The sequence below is a fragment of the Oncorhynchus keta genome, chromosome 23 (genome assembly GCF_023373465.1).
Source record: "Oncorhynchus keta strain PuntledgeMale-10-30-2019 chromosome 23, Oket_V2, whole genome shotgun sequence".
Lineage (NCBI taxonomy): Eukaryota > Metazoa > Chordata > Actinopteri > Salmoniformes > Salmonidae > Oncorhynchus > Oncorhynchus keta.
In genome coordinates, this window is record NC_068443.1 from 22,728,805 (window position 1) to 22,754,819 (window position 26,015).

General features: G+C 40.3%; 1 protein-coding gene across 1 annotated transcript; it reads right to left on the reverse strand.

Moving 5' to 3' along the window:
* Positions 1-1,119: 1,119 nt before the first annotated feature.
* On the reverse strand, positions 1,120-24,560 carry LOC118402014 (cadherin-4-like). Its single transcript, XM_035799804.2, has 14 exons — positions 24,218-24,560; positions 21,281-21,406; positions 20,050-20,205; positions 19,807-19,948; positions 19,103-19,266; positions 16,920-17,054; positions 16,012-16,197; positions 15,495-15,823; positions 15,222-15,364; positions 14,821-15,042; positions 14,349-14,582; positions 12,850-12,977; positions 4,060-4,395; positions 1,120-3,864 (listed from the first exon to the last, which is right to left on the reverse strand). Exons 1-14 carry the CDS (start codon positions 24,266-24,268, stop codon positions 2,674-2,676), a joined length of 3,543 nt encoding a protein of 1,180 aa, XP_035655697.1. The 5' UTR covers positions 24,269-24,560; the 3' UTR covers positions 1,120-2,673.
* Between the last annotated feature and the right edge of the window lie 1,455 nt (positions 24,561-26,015).

Genomic DNA, 26,015 nt, shown 5'->3' on the forward strand with positions numbered 1-26,015 from the left:
CAAACTGTGTCTGCATGCCAATAGTTTGATCTGAAGCAGTTTCTTGAGAATATGCATTTAGATATTCTTCAATTACTGTTTCGTCAGCGAATTAGAGCAGATGGTTTTAACAAACTTTTAACCTGTCTTGTTTTTTTTTCAATCAAAGCATATAAACATGTATCCTGCCTAGTGATGCACACTGTTGCGTTCTGGCCACATGAGAAAATAAATGCTACTATTCAGTTTCAGCTCCTAAAATCTCACTAGAAAAGAGGTGTTTTTCGTGTAACAGTAACTTTATAAGCCTAATATGCTGTGGTAGTATAGTCAGTTCTGTTGTGTAAAATACTCATTCATCATTATGTGATCTTGTGGGACAATGATTCAGCTTCAGAAATAATTTTCCAGATTTTTTTGTTCCCAGATCTGTGTATTCTCAAATTGAAAGCACGCTCCAGCAGCACTTCACCCCTGCCCATTGCAAACAGCAGCAGTTTAGACAGAAGCCCCCTCCCCCAACTTCTCATTACATTGTTCTGAATTAAGAGTCCAGCACCATATCACAGTAGCAATCCAGCTGGTTTTAACATCCTTATGGAATCAAATACTCCTTTAACATTTCTCTGGTACTTAATCTGTGATAATATTGTTCCTGACAGACATCAGTGATCAACTCTGAAAATCAATAGATTTCCCAATGAATTCTGTGAGTGGGTGGTGGGAGGTGAGTCAGTGTGTCGTTTGAAAACTGGTTAACACTTGTAAAGTCCTCTTTGGTAGAGCCATCTTTATTTTTTTCCCCCCGGTTGAGCAGTGATAACATCTAAACTACAGTATGTAAAGATGTCACGGTGTGATAAGAGTGATACTATAAAACAGGATTTTACACTCTCAATCTCCAGAAGAACCACTGAAACACGACAGTGAGTGAGATTCTAAGAAAGAAATTGCATGAAACCATAACACATGACTAACTGAATGTGTATGGTATATGTTCAAGTTGATTATTCTCTCAAAATCAGAAAACATTTCATCAAACTTTTTAGCTCACAATGAAGGACAGACATACTGCAGGCAGACGCCATATCTCATGACACATACAGTATAATATATTAGACATGAAAGATTGCAGCCAGGTCAACATCAATCTCAAACTTTAATGCAGGGGTGTCTAGCATAACGCCCACGGGTTCTTTGAGTAAAAAAAACAACAATAAATATATATATATATATCATTTGTGGGGGGATACGAACTATTGATAACACAGTATGTTATCAATATACATTAAAATGACTAAAACCAAATTGAAACTGTGTAGAATTGATAATGGACCTACATTCATACAGAAACGTGACTGTCTCCAGCTCGCTAATAATCACTGAAATGAAAGACAGTCAGGGAGCATTGAAAATTCCCCAAACTATGGATAGAGAAAAAAAAAAACATTTTCACGGCGAGAAATATAACACATTTTCAATGCAGCCACCCGAACCTCGTTGAATAGTGAATGTGGCCCCAGGGGCAAAACACATTTGACACCCCTGCTTTAATGCATATCAGTGTATAAGCCAAGCCCACGGTAAGCATTTTACATAATCTCTATTTTTAGCTCGAATGTTGAGATTAACAAAAATATAGGCATCATTTAATGTACATTTTCCCAAAATAATATTACCTATGCATCAATAACTTAAATCATGGGATAAATTAATGCATATGAGACCCAACAGAAAAACAATACACTCTTTGGCTTAAAATGTAAAATATAACAGAAAAATAGTGTCTTTTTGACGGGTCCCACACTTCTCTGGTACAATAATTTTGTATGTCCCGCTTGGAAACCTTGACCTACTGAACTATGAATTACATCAAGAATTGACAATCTCAGTAAAAAAAGCTTTATCAAAGATAGTGTCACGCCTTGGTCATTGTATTTTGTGGTTTTATATGTTTGGGTAGGCCAGGGTGTGACATGGGTTTATATGTTGTATTCGTATTGGGGTTTGTATTATTTGGGATCGCGGCTGATTAGGGGTGTTGTTAGGCTTGGCTGCCTGAGGCGATTCTCAATTAGAGTCAGGTGCTTGTCGTTGTCTCTGATTGGGAACCGTATTTAGGGAGCCATAGTTTCGCTTTGTATTTCGTGGGTGTTTGTTCCTGTCTCTGTGTTGTAGTCACCAGATAGGCTGTAATTAGTTTCACGTTCCGTTCTGTTGTTTTTGTAGTTAGTATCAGTTATTTCATGTACCGCGTTCTTTCATTAAAGTCATGAATAACCAACACGCTGCATTTCGGTCCGACTCTCTTCTTTCAACAGACGAACGCCGTTACAGATAGACACATTTCCTAACCTGAACAATTAATACATCACCCACCACAACATTTGAATGTTTAGAAAAATATTTCACTCCTTTCAAATACTGATTCGATTCCATGAATTCATTATTTTTTATTCAATTTCTTCTTCTGTAATCAAGTATCTTCAACTCAATCATTAATTCACAATGTATCAATGAATCATATTTAGGATTATATACCATCTGGTAATCGTGATAATAAAAACTAAAAGTGTTATAAAAGAGTTGTTAACAAACAATGGGTAGAATTCCTGTATTTCAGACCAGCAGAAAGCACCAGTACCTCTATCTCTTTCTCTCTCCCTAGAAATCACCTTTAAACCCACAGTTTTTCTACGCTATAGTACTGGTCTCAACGTATTTCTCAGTGACAGATATTTTCTTCTCTTGCACCACAGCTGTGTGGCTGCTGCTACAATGTGCAGATGTGGGCGTGGTGGTGACTTTGACAGCAGTAGCAGAGGCCTCGTTTGACCCTGCCGTGCCACACAGGGAGCTGGAGCTCAACGAGGAAGCATCACCCTGACCTCTCATTTCTACACTATGACATTTGACCTCTAACCCCTGGCCTCTCTGCAGCATGGTGACCTGGGCAGCCCCCAAGCCTGCGCTGCACTCTGCTGCCGAGGCTGACCCAGACCCGCTCTCAACAACCAGCACTTTCCTGGACCCGGACAGGCTTCCCTGTGAGAAGTTTCCTCCTGGCGATAGATGGCCTTTTCCGACCATGGTCTGGTCTGCCCCCTGTAGAAACTGGCCTCCCCGTGTAATGGTTTGGCTCGTCTCTGTAATAATGTGACCTCCCCCCAAAATAGTGTGGCCCGCTCCCTGTAAGACCTGGCTTGCCCCCATAACAACATGACCTTGTCCTTCCCCACTACCACCTGCTCCTACCTGCCTCTCCAGTAAAATCATGCCCTGAGAACCATGGAGCCCTCCTACCTGCACCACCCCCTGACCCATCCCTACCCCCACCTGGCTTACCGCCTGCTGGGCACGGACATAACCACCTCCCCCTCTCTGCTCCACCAGCACCAACTGGGGCTGGGGCTCCACCATGTACATGGTGGGGGCAGCAGCGTAGTACATAGGGGGCTGCTGGATGAAGAGGGTCTTGTTGGGCATCACCTTGTTCTCCTGAACCTTGTGGATGGTGGCTGATCCTTGGGCCCGAGTAACCAGGTTCTCCTGTAGGGGTGTGGAGGAGGTGGAGGATGAGGTGTTCAGGGTATTGACATTGAGAGCTGTGTCTCTATTGACCTCTGTGTGGGTGGATGTGGTAGGCCTAGGTCTAGGGGATGACACAGACATGTTGACAGTCTCCGCCTCCATAGCTATTGACCCCTGGCAGATCTTGGCCAGGGTGTTGAACTTGGGCCCCAGGTCGTTGAGGAAGTCCAGGTCGTCATCGGCCCCCAGGAGGCTGCAGCAGCCAACAGATCCTACCGGTGACCCCTGACCTTCGTAGTCGTAGATCAGTAGGTCATCTCTCTGTTGGTCGTTCTGCGCAGCATGATTGGCCTTCTGCAAAGGTCATATGATAGGAACAGATACAGTATATTAACAAATGTAATCAAAATGGCTACAATAACGCTGCCCTCAACTCCTATGTTAAAGGAGTAATCCACGGAATGTACTTTCACCGACTCAGTATAATCTCAATACTAATGCATACACACTTTTACTGGTCTTCAAACGATCATGATCTAAGATACTCACTGCAGAGTAGTACTCCTCTAGGTCTCCCTCGGAGAGAGCGATCCCGTCATAAGCTCCAGCTCCATATCTGGAGAAGTGTTCATGTCCAGTCATGGTTCCTCCACCCACGCCGTAGCTCACCTTCACTCTTCCGCTGGGCTGGTGTGAGCCATGGGAATGGTTGTGCTCCCATGTACTTATTGCGGACTGGGTGAAGCCGTCCCCGAACACTCCTCCTGCTGATCCTCCTGCAGCCCCTGCATCTCTTATTAATCCCATTCCCACCACGTTGTTTTCCAAGTCAACAACTTTGATGGAGCCATCTATCGCCACAGGAATTTGCAGGAGTGGAATTTCCTGTGAGGGGGAATGAGTGGGCCAAATTTCAACTTGGAAATGGAACATAATACAGGTACAGTACCAGTCAAAAGTTTTGACACACCTACTCATTCAAGGGTTTGTCTTTATTTTTTACTATTTTCTACATTGTAGAATAATAGTGAAGACATCAAAACTATGAAATAACGCATATGGAATAATTTACTAACCCAAAAGTGTTAAACAAATAAAAACATATTTTATACTTGAGATTCTTCAAAGGAGCCACCCTTTGCCTTGATGACTGCTTTGCACACTCTTGGCATTCTCACAACCAACTACACCTGGAATGCTTTTTCAACTGTCTTGAAGGCGTTCCTACATATGCTGAGCACTTGTTGGCTGCTTTTCCTTCACTCTGTGGTCCAACTCATCCCAAACCATCTCAATTGGGTTTCAGGTCGGGTGATTGTGGAGGCCAGGTCATCTGATGCAACACTCCATCACTATCCTTCTTGGTCAAATAGCCCTTACGCAGCCTGGAGGTGTGTTGGGTCATTGGTCTGTTGAATAATGATGCGTATCGCTGCAGAATGTTGTGGTAGCCATGCTGGTTAAGTGTGCCTTGAATTCTAAATAAATCACAGACAGTGTCACCAGCACCACACCCCCACACCATCACACCTCCTCCTCCATGCTTGCAATCTGAGGTGCAGTTAACTCTAATGAACTTATCCTCTGCAGCAGAGGTAACTCTGGGTCTTCCTTTCCTGTGGCCAGTTCCATCATAGCGCTTGATGTTTTTTGCGACTGCACTTGAAGGAACTTTCAAAGTTCTTAACATTTTCTGGATTTTCTCAAATTAAGGATGGACTGTCGTTTCTCATTGCTTATTTGAGCAGTTCTTGCCATAATATGGACTTGGTCTTTTACCAAATAGGGCTATCAAGGCAAAGGGTTGCTAAATTGAAGAAACTCAAATATAAAATATTATTGATTTATTTCACACTTTTTTTGATTGAATATCCGAAACATACAATACACTTGCAGTGAAGCCGCTCAACAACTACACCATACCGGTCATCCAACAGACTCCAATTCAGAGTGACACACAGAAGCATCCAGGGTCAATGCCCTCCTCAAGGGCACGTTGACAGATCTCCCACCAGGCCAAAAACGTGAACCCGCACCTGCACAGCATCAGCCTCAGGCAAACCGGCATTAGTTGTAAAAACACTGCCCCTCAGTGTCATTCAAACATAATTTTAATTATGCTTTATTCAGACTTTTTTTCTTTGACCATTATTCTCCTGCACAGCAACTCGACTCCCACTTGTCTCCAATTCCACATCCCAACCCTCAGCTTCCTCAGCCCATTCCATCTATCTCTGCTGGCCACCCTCTTCGGGTTTCTACGCAACACATAACTTTCAACTATGCTGTTATGTTTAACGTTAATCTATATAATCGAATAGAATCCACAGATTGTGGAGTTGAAGATAAATACCTTTACTAAGAGTATTAGTATATTAGTAATTGACTGACCCGGTCTCTCCAGATCTCCTAACAGTACTATTTCTAGGGTAAATTTTAGATCAATGCTATGCATTTTCAACCATTCCTGAACCTAAGACCAGAAACAGGCTACCTGAGATCAATACAAAACTAAATGGTCTATTGATTCTGTATCCTCACAACAAAATTTGCAGAGCTTCGATGATTGTATGCCCCAAATATTCAACATTTTGTTGGTGGCAAGAATTCTATATAATAATTTTAGCTGAAAAGCACAGTTTTGAATCTCAGACACCATGGAATCGGTACATCAAAAATCTCTTTTGCAATCTGTATGGCACTGGTGTCAACATCCTGGTCCTTATCCTGGTCATATTTATGCTATTTTTATTCCTCTGACAGTTTTGATCCTTTATATTGGGAAGGCAGAACCAATTCCCTACCTCCTCCTACTACCACCTGCGACCTGCCATTATGGGGTAATTATGTAATCAATTGGTTGTACTCTTGGATTGAGCAGACCTTCCCGTACAATTCTGAACTTTATGAATGACATAACTCTACCATTCCAATGTACAATATCATTAAAAGAACAAAATACCCGTTTCAAACATCTTTCCCATAAATATCAACCAGCACATTTGAGTTCAGTCATAATATTTGTTGTAATATTTGTTCTCTTTTTATGCTTCAATGCTTGTTTGAAAAAGAGAGATACTTTGAAAAAAGTACAATTTTCAATTAATTGAAAATGAGACTTGGCAATCTGTACAAAGGCAAAAAAGGCATTTTTTTAACAATGGGTGAGCTTTTCTTAGTAATCTACTTGAGAACCATTTAGGGTTCAAGTAAAACCTTTGAATAAGTGAACATTTTAGAGAGAAGTTTAGTGCTTTTATATTTAATATTCTCAACCCACCCAATTCATATTCATTATATAGATAGGCACGTTTTTGTTTTGTCTGGTTTAGCATCCCAGATAAAGCAAAGTATTTTTTGCTCAAATTATTTGAAAAACGAATCATCGGGAGTAGGCAGCGCCATAAGTAAGTGAGTAAACTGAGATATGACTAAGGAGTTAATCAGGCCATTTTTTTCCATAAATAGACAGGTATTTACCTCTTCATGGTTGCAGGATCTGGTCTATTTGTACAAGGTTTCTATTGAAATTCATTGTGGAGAGCTTATTTACATCTTTTGTGATATGAATACCAAGTATGTCTACTTCACCATCAGCCCATTTTATAGGTAAACTGCAGGGTAATGTAAAAGTTGTATTTTTTAAAGCTCCAATAGGTAATATTGTACACTTATCATAATTAGGTTTTAGTACAGAAAAGTTATCTAGATCTTCAATAAGACAATGCAGGGATCTAGCTTGCAGACTTAATATAAAACTTCAGACATCGGCATACATGGGCACCTTTGTTTTTAAGCCTTGGATTTCTAATCCTCTAATGTTGTTATTGGATCTGATTTTAATAGCTAGCATTTCGATGGCCATAACGAATAGATATGGTGACAGTGGACACCCTTGTTAACTCCGCTTGACAATTCAAAACTCTCTGAGAAGTAGAAGATCCGATCGCATTCTGTCTCCTATTAAAACTTTTTAACCTTTGATGCAAGAGAGAAAGAAAGTAGTCAAGACGACCAGCTTGATTAAGTCTCCTCCATGTTTATTATTCTTTTAATTTAACCTTTATTTAACTAGACAAATCAGTTAGAAACAAATTATTATTGACAATGATGGCCTACACCGGCCAAACCAGCACAATGCTGGGCCAATTGTGCGCCACCCTATGGGACTCCCAATCACAGCCGGATGAGTTGCAGCATGTACAGTTGAAGTCGGAAGTTTACATACACCTTAGCCAAATACATTTAACTTCTTATGGCTGGGGGGCAGTATTGAGTAGCTTGGATGAATAAGGTGCCCAGAGTAAACTGCCTTCTACTCAGGCCCAGAAGCTAGGATATGCATAGTATTAGTATATTTTGATAGAAAACACTCTGAAGTTTTTAAAACTGTTTGAATGATGTCTGTGAGTATAACAGAACTCATATGGCAGGCAAAAACCTGAGAAAAAATCCAACCAGGAAGTGGGAAATCTGAGGTTTGTAGTTGTTCAACTCTTTGCCTATCCAAGATACAGTGTACATTTGGTCTGACTGCACTTCCTTTTTTTTTACCTTTATTTTACTAGGCAAGTCAGTTAAGAACAAATTCTTATTTTCAATGACGGCCTAGGAAAAGTGGGTTAACTGCCTGTTCAGGGTCAGAACGACAGATTTGTACCTTGTCAGATCGGGGATTCGAACTTCGGTTACTTGTCCAACGCTCTAACCACTAGGCTACCCTTCTACTGTAAAGTGGGGTGAATGAGAGCCATTTCAACCAGAGGTCTGGTAGAAGGCCATGAGCTCAGTCAGGCGAACGCCCGTGAGAGGTAGCTGCGTTCCATTGCATTTCTAAAGAAAAAGGAATTCTCCAGTTGATAAAAACATCCTAAAGATTGATTCTATACATTGTTTGTCATGTTTCTATGAACTGTAACGGAACTTTTTGACTTTTCGTCTGGCCTGCGTGTCGTTAATATTGATTTGTGAACTAAACGTGCAAACAAAAAGGAGGTATTTGGACATAAATGATGGACTTTATCGAACAAAACAAACATTTATTGTGGAACTGGGATTCCTGGGAGTGCATTCTGATGAAGATCATCAAAGGTAAGTGAGTATTTATAATGCTGTTTCTGACTTCTGTTGACTGCACAACATGGCGGGTATCTATCTGTATGGCAGTTTTAGAAACACTTTGAATGATGTCTGTGAGAAAAACAGAACTCATATGGCAGGCAAAAACCTGTGAAAAAATCCATCCAATACTAATAATATGCATATCTTAGCTACTCAATACTGCCCCCCAGCCATAAGAAGTTTAACAAGACATTTGTGGAGTGGTTGAAAAATGAATTTTAATGACTCCAACCTAAGTGTATGTAAACTTCTGACTTCAACTGTATATCGCACTAGGTCGGGTTTTTTAGTCTCCGAATATCTACTATTTCTAATGTGTCCATAATATTTGTGATTTCCTTAAGGGCACTTGTTGTAACTCCCATCCCGTGAACGGGATCGTTGTCATCATCTGACACTAATTTGCATAACGCAACAGACATAAATATTACTAGAAAATATTCCTATTCAAGAGAATCACAAGTGAAATATTTTGAAACACAGCTTAGCCTTTTGTTAATCACCCTGTCATCTCAGACTTTCAAAATATGCTTTACAGCCAAAGCAAGACAAGCATTTGTGTAAGTTTATCGATAGCCTAGCATAGCATTATGTCCAGCTAGCAGCAGGTAACTTGGTCACGAAAATCAGAAAAGCAATCAAATTAAATTGTTTACCTTTGATGAGCTTCGGATGTTTTCACTCACGAGACTCCCAGTTAGATAGCAAATGTTCCTTTTTTCAAAAAATATTATTTTTGTAGGCGAAATAGCTCCGTTTGTTCTTCACGTTTGGCTGAGAAATCAACCGGTCACGACAATGCTGAAAAATATTCCAAATTAGCTACATAATATCGACAGAAACATGGCAAACATTGTTTATAATCAATCCTCAAGGTGTTTTTCAAATATCTATTCGATAATATATCCACCGGGACAATTGGTTTTTCAGTAGGAGCGAGAGGAAAAATGGCTACCTATTTTACGCAAGACTCACTCTGAGAGCCATCACTTGCGCAATGTAGCCGCTTATGCTTATTCTTCAACATAAAGGTGTGAAACTACGTCACAATGCTGTAGACACCTTGGGGGATATGTAGACAAAGTAATCTGGTTGATAGCCCATTCCCTGCTCAATAGGGACGTATCGGAACGCAGAGCATTCAAAACATGAGTCACTTCCGGATTGGATTTTTCTCAGGCTTTCGCCTGCAATATCAGTTCTGTTATACTCACAGACAATATTTTTTACAGTTTTGGAAACTTTAGAGTGTTTACTATGCTGTCAATTATATGCATATTCTAGCATCTGGTCCTGACAAAATATCCCATTTACTTTGGGAACGTTATTTTTCCAAAAATGAAAATACTGCCCCCTAGTCACAACAGAGAGTGATTACCTTTACGGTCCATTGAGGTACTTAACACTGTGTTATAGTCTCCTGCCATTATAATTTGATCAATTGTTGCCTGTAAGTTCAATAAATTAGTATAAATGTTTTCGATGAGGTATGGATCATCCTGATTTGGACCATATAGAATAATGAGCCAAATCTCTTTTTCGTCCACTTTCATATTCAAAAAGATCCACTTTCCTTACGAATCATTCCTGACTATTTGCACATTCAGATCGAAGTTGTTGTTAATTAATATCATCACACCTTTTGAGTTCCTTTGTCCATGACAGAAACATTTTTCACCACCCCATTCCTTTTCCCACGCAACTTCATCTAAGGATGTAGAGCGAGTTTCCTGTCTACAGTATATGTTATATTCCTTTTCTTTTAGCCGCATAAAGACTGACCTTTTTTAAAATCTGCTAAACAATTAGAATTATAATTGGCTATACTTATTTCACCCCTTACCTTAACTGGATACTATTCTCAGTCTAAATTGACCATAAATAGTGCTTGTAAATTTACTGCCATCAGAGCTATTATGACGGTCAAAATAAGAGCTTTCAAATGACTGATATTTAGAATTCAATAAATAAGTTCTAGCAATATTTGTTTTATTCCCTTGCCTGTTTGCTTGTGAGCCAATACCACAGATGTTAGAAAATTGAGACAAGATATTATGTGTGTAGTAAATCTGAGTAGGATGATGTGTATATTGGATGTGATTTAGTGAGTGTGTACGATGTCTGTATAAGAGTAAGACTATAATATGTAATGTCCAGATAAATAATATGCCAATTTGCATGGTTGAGTGTCTATGTGTGTAACATGTAGTGCGTATAGCCTTAATATTCATGATGATAATTGTAATCCATATCATATCACCGTCATAGTTGCATCATAATTACCTTTAACATCATTGAAAAACACATCCCAGCATTTCCATAGCAATTTACATTTCACATGATCAAGAAAGACACCTTGCATTACTCTAGAGACGGCTTCACTACAGTACAAATGTATTCCATACAATATGTTATTATTCCCCAATGTCCCTATTCTGATATCTTCCCCTTGTTTGTTGTAAACATATATAAACGTGTAGACAAATAGACAAACAATAAACATATTACATTTTAAAACAGTTCTCGACAATAGAGAAGAGAAAAGAGAGAAAAAGAGTGAGAGAAGAGAGCGAGAGCAGGTGTGTGAGTATGTATAAGTCTGTATGTGTAAGCGAGCATGTAATTGAGTACGTGTGTGTTCATATCAATTTCATATCCACTTCATTTTTACAGTTCCCATACTTTCTTTTTTTCGTAACCTGAAGTCCCTGTAGAATTTAGTACAGCCATGGTGTTATGAAGCTGTCTCAGAATAGCTGTCCATCTATAAAGAGTTTGTCCACAATGAGAAAGGCACGCATACCCTTCTCCCTATGTTGCCTTTGTACCGGATACAGTCTCTTACGACGTTCGTTTATCTCCCTTGGTCACTGAGACTGAATTTGGTCCCTGCCTCTGCTTTTGATCAGCTCCTTTTGTTGGTATTGTTCAAATTTTGCAATGATTGGTCGGGGACCCTTGGTCTTGTCGCTCCGAGCTCCAAGTCTGTGCACTCGGTAAAAAGCCACCTTGTTTAAAGTTTCTATAGGAAGTTTCAATGGGAATTGCATGAATTCTCTGATCGCGCCCTCTGGATTATTGGATGTGTCCTCAGGAATCCCATAAAAAAATAGATTTTCACGCATGCTACGACTTTGTATGTCTAGTAGCGACTCCTTCATCACCCTGTTTTCCCTGAGTAGACAATCCATGTTGGAATCGTGGATTTCTACCTTGGCTGTGAGTGCCTTGTTTTCTCCTTGGAGTGTGAGAATTTCACTCTGGCTAAACTCCCCCTCAGCCCTGCTACCTCCTCACACAACTTTTCCAGTGTTGCATGGATTCCAGACAGAGCACTAGCCTCTACATCAACGGTAAGTAAATCATCCGTGTCTGTAAATTAATCTGTTTTACATTTTTTTTGTCGGGTTAAAGTTATTTTGTGAGGTAGTCGGATCTTTCCATGATGGAGTATGTTGTTCCTCCATAGTGTAAAGATTTTGGCACTTTACTGCAACCAGTTGATTTATGAAAAGATAACAATGAGTCTTTCCCACGATGACGACAGGTGTCTGTAGTACAGCCAGCTAGCACTCGCGGAATCCACACAAAAAATGGAACACAAACTTGCAGTCCCAGTCGTAAAGGCTAACCGCGTCATGGAAACCTTAGCAACAAAACTTTAGTTCTGATTAAAATCTATTTAATGAAAATGTTTTAATATAAACAAACCGAGTGTACAAAGTACAATGTTCTGTTGTGCGCTCTGATGACGTATCTGATGACCTATCTGTATACCAACACAGCCAACTGATTGGCTGAAAAGTATGAAGAAGGAAAGAAATTCCACAAATTAGCTTTTAACAAGGCACACCTGTTAATTTCAATGCATTCCAGGTGATTACCTCATGAAGCTGGTTGAGAGAATGCCAAGAGTGTGCAAAGCTGTCATCAAAGCAAAGGGATGCTACTTTGAATAATCTCAAATATAAAATATATTTTGATTTGTTTAAAACTTTTTTGGTTACTGCATGATTCCATGTGTTATTTAATCATTTTGATGTATTCACTATTATTCTACAATGTAGAAATTCGTTAAAAAAATAAAACCCTTGAATGAGTAGGTGTGTCCAAACATTTGACTGATAATGTATGTCCAAAGATCATTCTTATTTACAACCTCTACTACAGACACCAGTTTGATGTCATCCATTGGCAGTGCCATCATGTATAAAATACCTTGTCTTCTCCTTGTCCCTCGGTGTGATATGGAATCAGGTGTTCTTTAGTGTCAAATGGCATGGCCTTAAAGTCACCTATGGATGCCACTCCTCCACACAGACAGAACAGCAGCAAGAGGGGCACCACTGTAAACACACATTCCAAATTTCAACTAATGTTCACAAAACACAAAGCCCAAGACATGCTGTTCGGTGAGAGGTCTGAATGCCTTGGGACAAAGGGTTGTAGACATAACCCATCAATAGCTATGTTTACATTACCTTGTCCAGTGATTTGTTGTCAACATTTCGAAAGTTTGAATAGAAAATTGACGCGACAATTGCATGCTATTGTGTGTTTCTATTTAACTATATTGAGTCAATAAAAACAGCTAAACATAATGACGTCACACCTAAAATCTATACTCTTAGAAAAAAAGGTGCTGTCTAGAACCTCCAAGGGTTCTTCAGCTGCCATAGGATATCCCTTTGACGAACTCTTTTTGGTTCCAGGTAGAACCCTTTTGGTTCCAGGTAGAGCCCTTTTTGGTTCCAGGTAAAAACCTTTTTGAGTTCCATGTAGAACCCTTTACAAAGATGGTCCTACAAGGAACCCAAAAGAGTTCTACCTGGAACCAAAAGGGTTATCGTATGGGGACAGCTGAAGAACCTATTTTGAACCTTTTTTGTAAGAGTGTAATGTAGAATAAAAAGAACTGGTGTTTCCATTTTCCATTTAGGCAAATTGCACATTAGGCCTAATAAATTGGTGACAGTAGCTTATGTCCTCTATCTGTTTCATGTCTCAGGTAGCCCGCGAAAGCCAGAATGAACAGAATACAATCATTGACAAAAATGTGCTATATTCAAACAACGATCCTGTGCATGGTCCGTGCCATGGTGAAATTTGCACTCCTGTAAATCTGAAATAATTGGATGGTGAAACTTTTTAGCCAATCATAAAAGCAAGGTGAAGCAATTCATGCATTCTTGAAAGTCAGGACAATCCTTGTCCTGCAAAGAAAACATAATTTTCATAGTTGAAAAAAATGGCTGAAGCAAAAACTATGCTTTCAGAAAGAAATGTGGAGTGGAGTTTTATAGAAGCGTGATGACATCACGTGCCTTCAAAATTATTCAACAATCATAATTTACTCAAAAAAACACTGTTTCCATCATCATTTGTCGCAGTAAAGAAAGCAGGACAAAATACAAATCCACCCCTGTAGAGCAGATAAAAATGTTGTTGATCTTTAGAAAATGTCTCCTACATGTATATCTGCCATTTCCATTACACACGTCAACATATATTATTTTGTGACATTGCTTTTGTCGAATAAACCTGGGTCAATGTAAACCTGCCTAGTGACTTGTCTTGCCCAACTTACTAATCACTCAAAACATATTGAAATACGTTAGTCAGCAGCATTATGAAGCAGTCTCTCCTCCCTAGATCTTTATCAAGTAGGCAGATTGAGGAAGCTAACAGAAGATGAAGTTACCAGAGGTCCTACTCACGCAGCAACAGCAGGAGGCCCAGAAGGAGCAGCAGGATGGCAGATGCTCCTAATGTGACGTCCTTACCCATCTCCCGGGCGAAGCAGACCTTATTGACCTGATCACAGGTGCACACATCCACGTTCAGAATCTGGATGTCAGCACAGGCCTTCCCCTGCTGGTCACTGATCTCCACAGCAACCTTGTAGTGACCTGGCCACATGTGGGCATGGTCTCGTAAAATGGCAGTGGTAGCTTAAATAAATATGAGAGAGACAAAACAAACATGAATTATACAAATCTAGACATCAAATCTATCAACCAATTCCATTCAAACACACCACAATATGTAATGTAAGTTCAGTTTAAGACTGCTCATTCTAAAACACCTTCTATCAGGCTCAACAAAATAAAAGCAAAACACCCATTGATTAAGCTTGTCATACTGTCTATCTGATTACTAATCCCCAAAGTCCCAGATTAGTTATGTTACCATTGAGGTGCTCCACTGTCCACTTCTGTTTGCTGTCCCCCTGAATCACTCTGAAGTTGAAGGGAGCTCCGTTGGGGAAGGTGTCCCCATCCACAGCCTTGACATACACAGTGGTGTCCCCCAGACACATGGTCGTAGCCGTAGCTGTCAGTATGGGACAGTGGTCGTTAAAGTCCTCCACCTGGATAGCTATTGTCCCTGTGGCCGTTTTGGATGGCAGATCTGTACACCAAAAGAAAATACAGAATTACGTACAGACTTGACTTATTCTCTTTTAGCTCCAAGTGGAGCAAAGGTCCTAGAGTGCATCTTAAGTCGCCAATGTTCTGGACAGATTTCTTGACTTCTTGATATCTTACAGAATGGCATGAGGACAAATTGATTATAGTATGGGTACTTGCCGGTTGTGATGGCTATTATCTTGGCGTAGTATGTTCCATTGACCAGGTATTTGGACTCCCGATCAGGCACTTTGTTCAGCTTGATCTCTGCTGTCTTTTCATCAATGATCAGCCAGTTGTCTACATCAGATTGTTTGGCATACCTGAGTAAATGATAATGACAAGAGCACACAATTAGGATCAACTCAAAGATCCTTTAGTAAGATGGAGATGAACATAAAATCACATAATATTCACTCCGATAAAACAATATGAAAACATCTGGGACCTCACCTAACATTTTTAGCAGTCAGTAGTGTGTCACTGTCGATGGCTGCGTAGGTCGTGATGACCTTGTTAATGGTGACTGTGGTGGAGTCCTCAGAGATGGTCACCACTTTAACCATTGGCTGGAATTTGGGGCCCTCTTTCTGGTTGATCACATTTATCTTGATGGGGTAGGTCTTACCACCGCCCGTCATACCACCGCCCGTCATACCCCTGCCTGCAACCCCTCCTCCTCCTATCCCTCCACTCGTAGAAGAGGAGCCAAAGTAGTACACTGCTTTGTTGGAAACACTTATTGCAAGGTTGAGCACTTTCAGCTCCTCATAGTCCAGTGCCTTTAGATTCAAACGGCAGGGATAAACAGTAGAATGAGTCCAGTGATACAAACAATGTTGTAATATTATGAGAATTGAGAAGACTAGTAGTTACAAGACACTGAGGCTGGAATTACATTGAAAAGAAAATGTTCGAAATGCTTTCGATTAAATTCAAGCCTGAGTCAATCTTCAATCATAGCCCATACCTTGGTTATCATAATAATGCCTTCGTTGGTCTTGGAGTCGGTAGTGATAGTGAAGTAGCCGGCTTCGTTGCCTGTGATGATGGTGAACACAGCCAGCCAGTTCTCAGTGTACATCAGGTCCAGATCAGTGGCTTTGATCCTCAGCACCTCCACATTGACTGTGTTCTCCAACACACTCCCCTCGTACTGAAAACACACATTCACACATCAAAAGTTCATACATCACCAGCAACATATTGCTTATTTGCCAGCAGCATACCACCCTGCATACCACTACTGGCTTGCTTCTGAAGCTAAGCAGGGTTGGTACTGAGACCAGATGCTGCTGGAAGTGGTGTTGGAGGGCCAGTAGGAGGCACTATTTTCTCTGGTCTAAAAAAATATCCCAATGCCCCAGGGCAGTGATTGGGGACACTGCCCTGTGTAGGGTGCCACCGTCTTTCGGGTGAGATGTTAAATGGGTGTCCTGACCTTGAGGTCATTAAAGATCCCATGGCACTTATCGTAAGAGTAGGGGTGTTAACCCCGGTGTCCTGGCTAAATTCCCAATCTGGCCCTCAAACCATCACGGTCACCTAATAATCCCCAGTTTACAATTGCCTCATTCATCCCCCTCCTCTCCCCTGTAACTATTCCCCAGGTCGTTGCTGCAAATGAGAATGTGTTCTCAGTCAACTTACCTGGTAAAATAACAAATAAATACAAAATTAAATATTGCAGTGAATTTTGGGTGTCCAGCAACTATCAAGCCAACACATTAACCATTGTGCCAAGAGATCTGAACTTCTCAACGAGGCTGCTAGGTGTTGGGTTATGGTTGCTACAACATAATAAATATAAAAACACTATTATACTAATAGAGTTATTGTCGCTTCAATATAATAAATATAAAGAGGTTGAGATCTTACATATTCTTTCTCGAGGGTGGGGATGTTGTCGTTGATGTCCAGGATTTTAATCACCACCTGTCCTGTTCCTGAGTTTCCACCCATTGCTCCGTTCATGTCTGAGCCTTTTACAGTCAGGGTGTAGGTGTCTTGGGTCTAGACAACCAAGAAATATAATAGAGCTTATAGTTAGTTACTTATTGTTGTAGATATCAACATTACTGGCTGTGAAAGTGTCAATGCATACAATGCATACAGTGCTGTGGTCACTTTTGTGAGCAGGCCTTTCTAATCGACAGGGTTTCCTGGAATGATATTGACCTCATCCCGTCGATGATGCCTGGTCGATCTTTAAAAGTAACTTCCTCACCATCTTAAATAAGCATGCTCCTTTGAAAAAATGGAGAACTAAACAAATATAGCCCTTGGTTCACTCCAGACCTGACGGCCATTGACCAGCACAAAAACATCCTGTGGCGTACTGCATTAGCATCGAATAGCCCCCGCGATATGCAACTGTTCAGGGAAGTCAGGAACCAATACACGCAGTCAGTCAGGAAAGCAAAGGCTAGCTTTTTCAAACAGAAATTTGCATCCTGTAGCTCTAACTCCAAAAGGTTTTGGGACACTGTCAAGTCCATGAAGAACAAGAGCACCTCATCCCAGCTGCCCACTGCACTGAGGCTAGGTAACACGGTCACCACTGATAAGGCTTTCGACTCTGTCAATCACTGTATTCTTATTGGCAGACTCAATAGCTCTGGTTTCTCAAATGACTTCCTCGTCTGGTTCACCAACTACTTTGCAGACAGAGTTCAGTGTGTTAAATCGGAGGGCCTGTTGACCGGACCTCTGGCAGTCTCTATGGGGGTAGCACAGGATTCAATTCTCAGACCGACTCTTTTCTCTGTATATATCAATGATGTCGCTCTTGCTGCGAGTGATTCCCTGATCCACCTTTATGCAGGCGACACCATTATGTATACTTCTGGCCCTTCTTTGGACACTGTGTTAACTAACCACCAAACAAGCTTCAATGCCATACAACACTCCTTCCGTGGCATCCAAATGCTCTTAAACGCTAGTAAAACCAAATGTATGCTTTTCAACCGTTCGCTGCCTGCACCCGCCCGCCTGACTAGCATCACTACCCTGGACGGTTCTGACCTAGAATATGTGGACAACTACAAATACCTAGGTGTCTGGCTAGACTGTAAACTCTCCTTCCAGACTCATATTAAACATCTCCAATGCAAAATCAAATCTAGAATCCTTCACTCACGCTGCCAAACTTACCCTAGTAAAACTGACTATCCTACCGATCCTCGATTTCGGCGATGTCATCTACAAAATAGCTTCCAATACTCTACTCAGCAAACTGGATGCAGTTTATCACAGTGTCATCCGTTTTGTTACCAAAGCCCCTTATACCACCCACCACTGCGACCTGTATGCTCTAGTCGGCTGGCCCTCGCTACAAATTCGTCGCCAGACCCACTGGCTCCAGGTCTTCTATAAGTCCATGCTAGGTAAAGCTCCGCCTTAGCTCACTGGTCATGATAACAACACCCACCCACAGCACGCGCTCCAGCAGGTATATCTCACTGGTCATCCCCAAAGCCAACACCTCCTTTGGCCTCCTTTCCTTCCAGTTCTCTGCTGCCAATGACTGGAACGAATTGAAAAAAATCACTGAAGCTGGAGACTTATGTCTCCCTCACTAACTTTAAACATCAGCTATCTGAGCAGCTAACCGATCGCTGCAGCTGTACATAGTCCATCTGTAAATAACCCACCCAATCTACCTACTTCATCCGGTTTTTATTTACTTTTCTGCTCTTTTGCACACCAGTATCTCTACTTGCACATCATCATCTGCTCATTTATCACTCCAGTGTTAATCTGCTAAATTGTAATTACTTCGCTACCATGGCCTATTTATTGCCTACCTCCTCATACCATTTGCAAACACTGTATATAGACTTTCTTTTTTCTATTGTGTTATTGAATGTACACTTGTTTATTCCATGTGCAACTCTGTGTTGTTGTTTGTGTCGTACTGCTTTGCCTTATCTTGGCCAGGTCGCAGTTGTGAATGAGAACTTGTTCTCAACTAGCTTACCTGGTTAAATAAAGGTGAAATAAGAATAAATAAAAACATGCACAGTACACTGTATAATAGTATACCAAGGTATCGCTCTCACCTCTCTGTCCAGCGTAGTCTGGCGAACCATGATCTCTCCAGTCTGGTAGTTGATGGCGAACATGCTATCTGAAGAACTCTTCTGCACTATGCTATAGTAAATCTGAGAGTGTAGCGTGTTCACTTCATCTGCATCTGTGGCTAAAACTTTCATGACAACGGTTTCTGGAATTGACCAAGGGAAGAGTTACTTGTGCAGTACACCAGTACTACTACTGTACTATTGCTATTACCACTACTACTATTACCACTACCACCACTACCACTACTACTACATAAGTAGGATATTAATATGAGCCCGTTTGCTACAGCAGGAAAATAATCCTGCAGCAAAAGGAAATGTGAATTATTATGTGGATTATAATGAATGCACATTTTTTCATTAGGTCAAATAGAGTCTGACATTTCAAAGTGGAAATTACAAACTTTAGAAGCCTATTTAAAACACAAATACACTAAACATTTGAATACGCTGTGAAGGTAAAATTCTCAGCAACAAAAGTGATCAAATTAAGATCCCACATCTGTACTACTACGACGCCGATGACTACTACTACTATTACTGTATCACTACTGTGACTATTTCACTGATAACACTGGTAATAACACTACTACTACAACAGCTACAGCTTGAACCATTACCACTACTCTGGCTACTAATTCTCATCAAGTTTGATAGAAACATTTAAAATAATTGGAACATGCCTGCAGCACTGGATTCATTAACAGATCCAGATTGGCCAAAGACGAACACTGGTTGGCAGTCATTCTGGTCCTCAACGGAAATACGCAGGTCAATGTCCTTCTCTGCTCTGCTTCCATTGTTGTATGTCGCTACTCCAAGTAACTAAAAGAGAGACCATGTTAGAACATCAGACATTCATTCATATCTTACATCTTGAGCACAAGCATTCCATTCCTTGGATTAGGTTTTACTGGGTAGCTTACGTGGTAGGAAGGTATCTTCTCTCTGTCCAGAATTCCATTGATTCTGACCAGGCCTGTATTTGGGTTGACAGTGAATAGGCTCCTGGGGTTTTGGTCTGCACCGATCCCAGTCAGTGAGTAAGTCACCTTTGACGTGTACTGCTCATCAGAGCGAATCTGTCAAAAACACACATACCAATCAGTCTTGAGAGTAAAATACTATTATTATTGTAATAGTGTTGATATAATAATAAGCATCGGTGAATAGCTAGGATAATACCACAAAAGTCTTCTTTTTTTACGGAACCTATTTTTGGAGTATAGCCAAAATGTCAAATGTACATCCGGAGATGTAGCTGAACACATGCTATCATATCAAGGTATACTGTAGGTATGAAACTATTGATAGATGAATGGCATGTTTGTGTTGTAGAAGAGAGATACAGGCAGAATGTGTTGTAGAAAGACTATTTTACGCTGCTACTCTCTGTTTATTATCTATGAATAGTGACTTTAATAACTCTACCTACATGTACATATTACCTCAATTACCTCGACCAACCGGTGCCCCCGCACATTAACTCTGTACAGGTACCCCCTGTATATAGCCTCACTATTGTAATTTTACTGCTGCTCTTTAATTATTTGTTAACTTTTATTTCTTATTGTTTACTTATCTATTTTTTTTATTTTTTATGTTTACTTAGCAGGTATTTTTCTTAAAACAGCATTGTTGGTGAAGCATTTCACTACACCTGTTGATTTTGGCGCATGTGACAAATAACATTTCATTTTATTTTGATTTGTTTTGTTTTTAGACTAAACCATTGCTCAGTGACTGTAGGTATGACCGCACATTGGGCTGTATCTCTCAGCAGCTTGTTCCTAACACAGAAATCACAAACATAACGATTACACAGGTATTCCTTCACTTTAGAGTCCAACACCTAGCTGACACAGATATACTGTATGCAACCAACCTGATCAGTAGAAAGTAAGACAACATTCAGCAGTTCTTTGGTTCATAGTACGGACATCGATAAACTTTCAAAGTGCTAATGTTGACTAAACGCTAAAGCCCTGTATCTTCATGGATCTTATTATGCATGATTCATTCTAGACAGACAACTGACTTATCCGATGTGTGGCCTAAAGAGCTATGCCATGCTCAGACTTTTTCATGTCTCATGGTTGTCAGAAACATCTGAATCACTCCATGAGTTAGAGTAAGACGTATAGGATCAGATCATACCTTTGCGATGTACTCTTGGCTGGTGTAATCTACATTCTCCTTCAACCTCTGAGGAGGAATGATCCATTCTCTCTTCTGTCTTCTCAGCTTCAGCCCACCGCCTTCTGCTGCCACCACACATAAAAACTGCAGAAAATACAAAAGAAAAAACACAGCATTATAATATTGACTCACTAAGAAAGCCTATGGGTTTTATGCTAACGTGATAACAACACTGTAATAACACTGCATTGCTCCTAAATAACTCACAACTGCAGACTACAAGTTGCTCAATAACTTATACATTGAGTGTACTAAACATCAGTAACATATTCTTAATATTGAGTTGCACCCCCTTTTCAGTCTTAATTCGCCACAGCATGGACTCTACAAGTTGTTGAAAGCATTCCACAAGGATGCTGGCCGATATTGACTACAATGCTTCCCAATGACAGATGTGTCAAGTTGTCTGGATGTCCTTTGTGTGGTGGACCATTATTGATACACACGGGAAACTGTTGGGCGTGTAAAACTGCATTGCCGTTCTTGACACACTCAAACCAGAGTGCCTGGCACCTACTACCACACCCCGTTCAAAGGTACTTAAATATTTTGTCTTGCACATTCATCCTCTGAATGGCACACATACACTCAAAAAACCTTCTTTAACCTGTCTCCTCCCCTTCATCTACACTGTTTGAAGTCGATTTAACAAGCGCTATCAATAAGGGATCCTAGCTTTCACCTGGATTCATCTGGTCAGTCTATGTCATGGAAAGAGCAGGTGTTCCTAATGTTTTGTGCACGCAGTGTAAGTTCTAGCGCAATAGTTAAAGCCATGTTTAAATATCATGTCATGATTGTTTCCTCAGTGTCTGTACCACTTTGTATAGATTAATGGATTTAGTGCCTTCAGTATTCACACATTGGTATGGCAAGACAAAATAAATTCAGGAGTAAAAATATGCTTAACAAGTCACATAATAAGTTGAATGGTTTCACTGATAGCAATGATAGTGTTGAACATGATTTTTGAATGACGAGCTCATCTCTGTACCCCACACATACAAGTATGTGTAAGGTCCCTCAATCGAGCAGTGAATTTCAAACACAGATTCAACCACAAAGTCCAGGGAGGTTTTCCAATGCCTTGCAAAAAAGCAGACGTTGAATATCCCTTTGAGTATGGTGAAGCTATTAATGAACCGCTAGATGGTGTACCAATACGCCCAGTCACTTCAAAGATACAGGCATCCGTTCTAACTCAGTTGCCAGCCAGGAAGGAAACCACTCAGGGATTTCAATGAGGCCAATGGTGACTTTAAAACATTTCGAGTTTAACGGCTGTGATAGGAGAAAACTGAGGATGGATCAACAACACTGTAGTTACTCCACAATACTAACCTAAATGACAGGGTGAAAAGAAGGAAGCCTGTACAGAAAAAAATATTCCAAAACATTCATCGTGTTTGCAATGAGGCACTAAGGTGAAACAAAACTAAATATGTCAAAACAATTAACTTTATGTCCTGAATACAAAACGTTATGTTTGGGGATAATCCAACACAACACATCACTTAGTACCACTCTTCACTCTTCGTACCACTCTTTCAGGCATGCTGGTGGCTGCATCATGTTATGGGTATGCCATCGGCAAGGACTTAGGGAGCTTTTTTAGGATAAAAATAAATGGAATAGAGCTAACCACAGGCAAAGTCCTATAGGAAAACCAAGTGCAGTCGGCTTTCCAACAGACACTGGGAGACAAATTCACCTTTCAGCAGGACAATAACCAAAAACACAAGGCCAAATATACACTAGAGTTGCTTATGAAGACGACATTGAATGTTCCTGAGTGGCCCAGTTACAGTTTCGACTTAAATCAGCTTGAAAATATATGGCAAGACTTGAAAATTGCTATCCAGCAATAATCAACAAACAACTTGACAGAGCATGAAGAATTTTATAAAGAATAATGTGAAAATATTGTACAATATTACCCAGAAAGACTCACAGCTGTAATCACAGCCAAAGGTGATTTTAACATGTATTGACTCAGGGTGTAAATAACCTGTGTAAATGACAGTTCAATAAAATTACAAAAATGTCTAAAAACATGTTTTCACTTTGTCATTATGCGTTATTGTGTGTTGATGGGTGAGATTTAATAAATATATTTAATCCATTTTGAATTCAGGCTGTAACACAACAAAATGTGGAATTAGTATGAATACTTTCTGAAGGCCTAACGTGTAGTTTCTTGCGAAGGCAAAATATAATTGCATGTTTATGCCAATTCATAATCAAAGACATATGACAGGCATACTTATAACTGAAAAGTATATAGCTTTAAGCTATTAATAGTTTTCGTTCACTGTAACAACGACAGGAAGCTGTATGTATTCAGTTTATGATAAAATCGTTATCGTCTGTATGCAGAAGACCCAATGAAAATGTTGAACAAATCAATTTCACAACATTTAAACTAAGAGAAAGTTGTGATAGTGATATCAGTGTCGATTGTTGCTGTTGATAGATATCATATTCAGTAACATTCTCTAAAATCGGAGCGAAGTTTTTCACCAGCTGTTCTTTCACTGACATTGACCAGATGTGTTCAGACTTTCTCTCGGCAAATGACCACTGGGCACCATTACACAGCTAAACTGTTTTTGTTCTCAATCTCATGTTGTCCGTAGTCGGTGTTGCACGCGAAATATGAACGGGAGAGTCATAAAATAGCGACATATGAAGTAAATGTTCTCTTCAAATAAGTGAAGGTTACAATCCTAAAAAGAAAACTGTTTTGTTCCGACATTGTCATTGAGATGCTCACATCTAGGCTGCCTGAGAAGTGTCGCACCTAAAAAAAAAACTGTTCCGTTATTGCTTGTGTAGCCTATACCTATTTACCAGCATTACCATGCTACAATATGAAAAATAAGAAGTTTTACTCACCGTTAGTATGAACGGCAATAATAAAACAGTGGCTGTGGCTACACGGGCCATTGGAATGATTGTTGACTTAGGTCAAATGCTCCCCTGTTGAAGTGTAGCCTAATCCTTTAAATCTGCTGCTCAGTATTTTCTGTTGAAGCCTACATCAATTTCGGCCTTTTCGAAATTGTAAACTCTTTATTCTTTGATTATACAGACTGCAATAGGCGGCGTCTCTCAACTAGTTTCACAACAGCATCGCTCATAGGCTGATTACAGAAAGGGCGAGGCAAAAGATGAAGCTTGGTTCATCACACATAGATGGAATATTTGTGCACAGCTCACATACAGTAGATGGAGTATTTGTGCACCGCTCTGACCGGGAAATCTATTATTATTGTGTGACAATATAGAATGGATATCACCTATGAAAACAAATTGGTTTACTTATCACAATTGGTCACCAATATATGTTGCCTTCCAAATGGTCCAATAATTGAATGTATTGCATTTAATCATTCAAACTCTAAAATATTTGGACTTGATCTTGAATCCAGTGCTCTCTCACTCGTGTGTTAAACTTCACCCCAGGACTGCCACATTCCAAAACTGCTTTCAGCTGGGAAGGACAAGACTCATGTAACGGTTTTCTAGGTGTGGTGAAGGAGTCTGACCAAAACGCAGCGTGTAGATTACGATTCATGTTTAATGAAAAAAAAAAACACACTAAACACAAACGCTACAAAACAATAAACGTAACGAAAACCGAAACAGCATATACTTGTGTAAACTAACACAGAACAAGGACATCAGGACAATCACCCACGACAAACTCAAAGAATATGGCTGCCTAAATATGGTTCCCAATCAGAGACAACGATAAACACCTGCCTCTGATTGAGAACCACTCCAGACAGCCATAGACTTTGCTAGATCACCCCACTAGCTACAATCCCAATATATACACACCAAAACCCCAAGACAAAACACATCACAATACAAAAACCCCATGCCACACCCTGGCCTGACCCAATACATAAAGATAAACACAAAATACTTCGACCAGGGCGTGACAACTCATAGAATAAGGAAGGTGTGTTGGGTCATTGTCCTGTTGAAAAACAAATGAAAGTCCCACTAAGCGCAAACCAGATGGGATGGCAAATCGCTGCAGAATGCTGTGGTAGCCATGCTGGTTAAGTGTGCCTTGAATTCTAAATAAATAACCAACAGTGTCACCAGCAAAGCACCCCCACTCCATCACGCCTCCTCCTCAATGCTTCATGTTGAGAACCACACATGCAGAGATCATACACTCAGCTACTCTGCGTCTTACAAAGACATGGTGGTTGGAACCAAAAATCTCACATTTGGACTCATCAGACCAAAGGACAGATTTCCACTGGTCTAATTTCCATTGCTCGTGTTTCTTGGCCCAAGCAAGTCTCTACTTATTATTGGTGTCCTTTAGTCGTGGTTTCTTCGCAACAATTCGACCATGAAGGCCTGATTCATGAAGTCTCCTCTGAACAGATGGTTGAGATGTGTCTGTTACTTGAACTCTGTGAAGCATTTATTTGGGCTGCAATCTGAGGTGCAGTTAACTTTAATGAACTTATCCTCTACAGCAGAGGTAACTCTGAGTCTTCCTTTCCTGTGGTGGTCCTCATGAGAGCCAGTTTCATCACAGCGCTTAATGGTTTTTGTGACTGCACTTCAAGAAACTTTAAAAGTTCTTTACATTTCCTAGATTGACTGACCTTCATGTCCTAAAGTACGCTATCGTTTCTCTTTTCTTTTACTTTTCTTAGGGGGTGGT

Coding starts and splice junctions, on each gene's coding strand:
- LOC118402014 (XM_035799804.2), bottom strand. CDS start 24,268: ATGGCCCGTGTAGCCACAGCCACTGTTTTATTATTGCCGTTCATACTA. Junction 21,407..24,217: donor TATTGCCGTTCATACTAACG/GTGAGTAAAACT, acceptor TATTTTCTGCAG/TTTTTATGTGTGGTGGCAGC. Junction 14,583..14,820: donor GACAGTGGAGCACCTCAATG/GTAACATAACTA, acceptor TATTTATTTAAG/CTACCACTGCCATTTTACGA.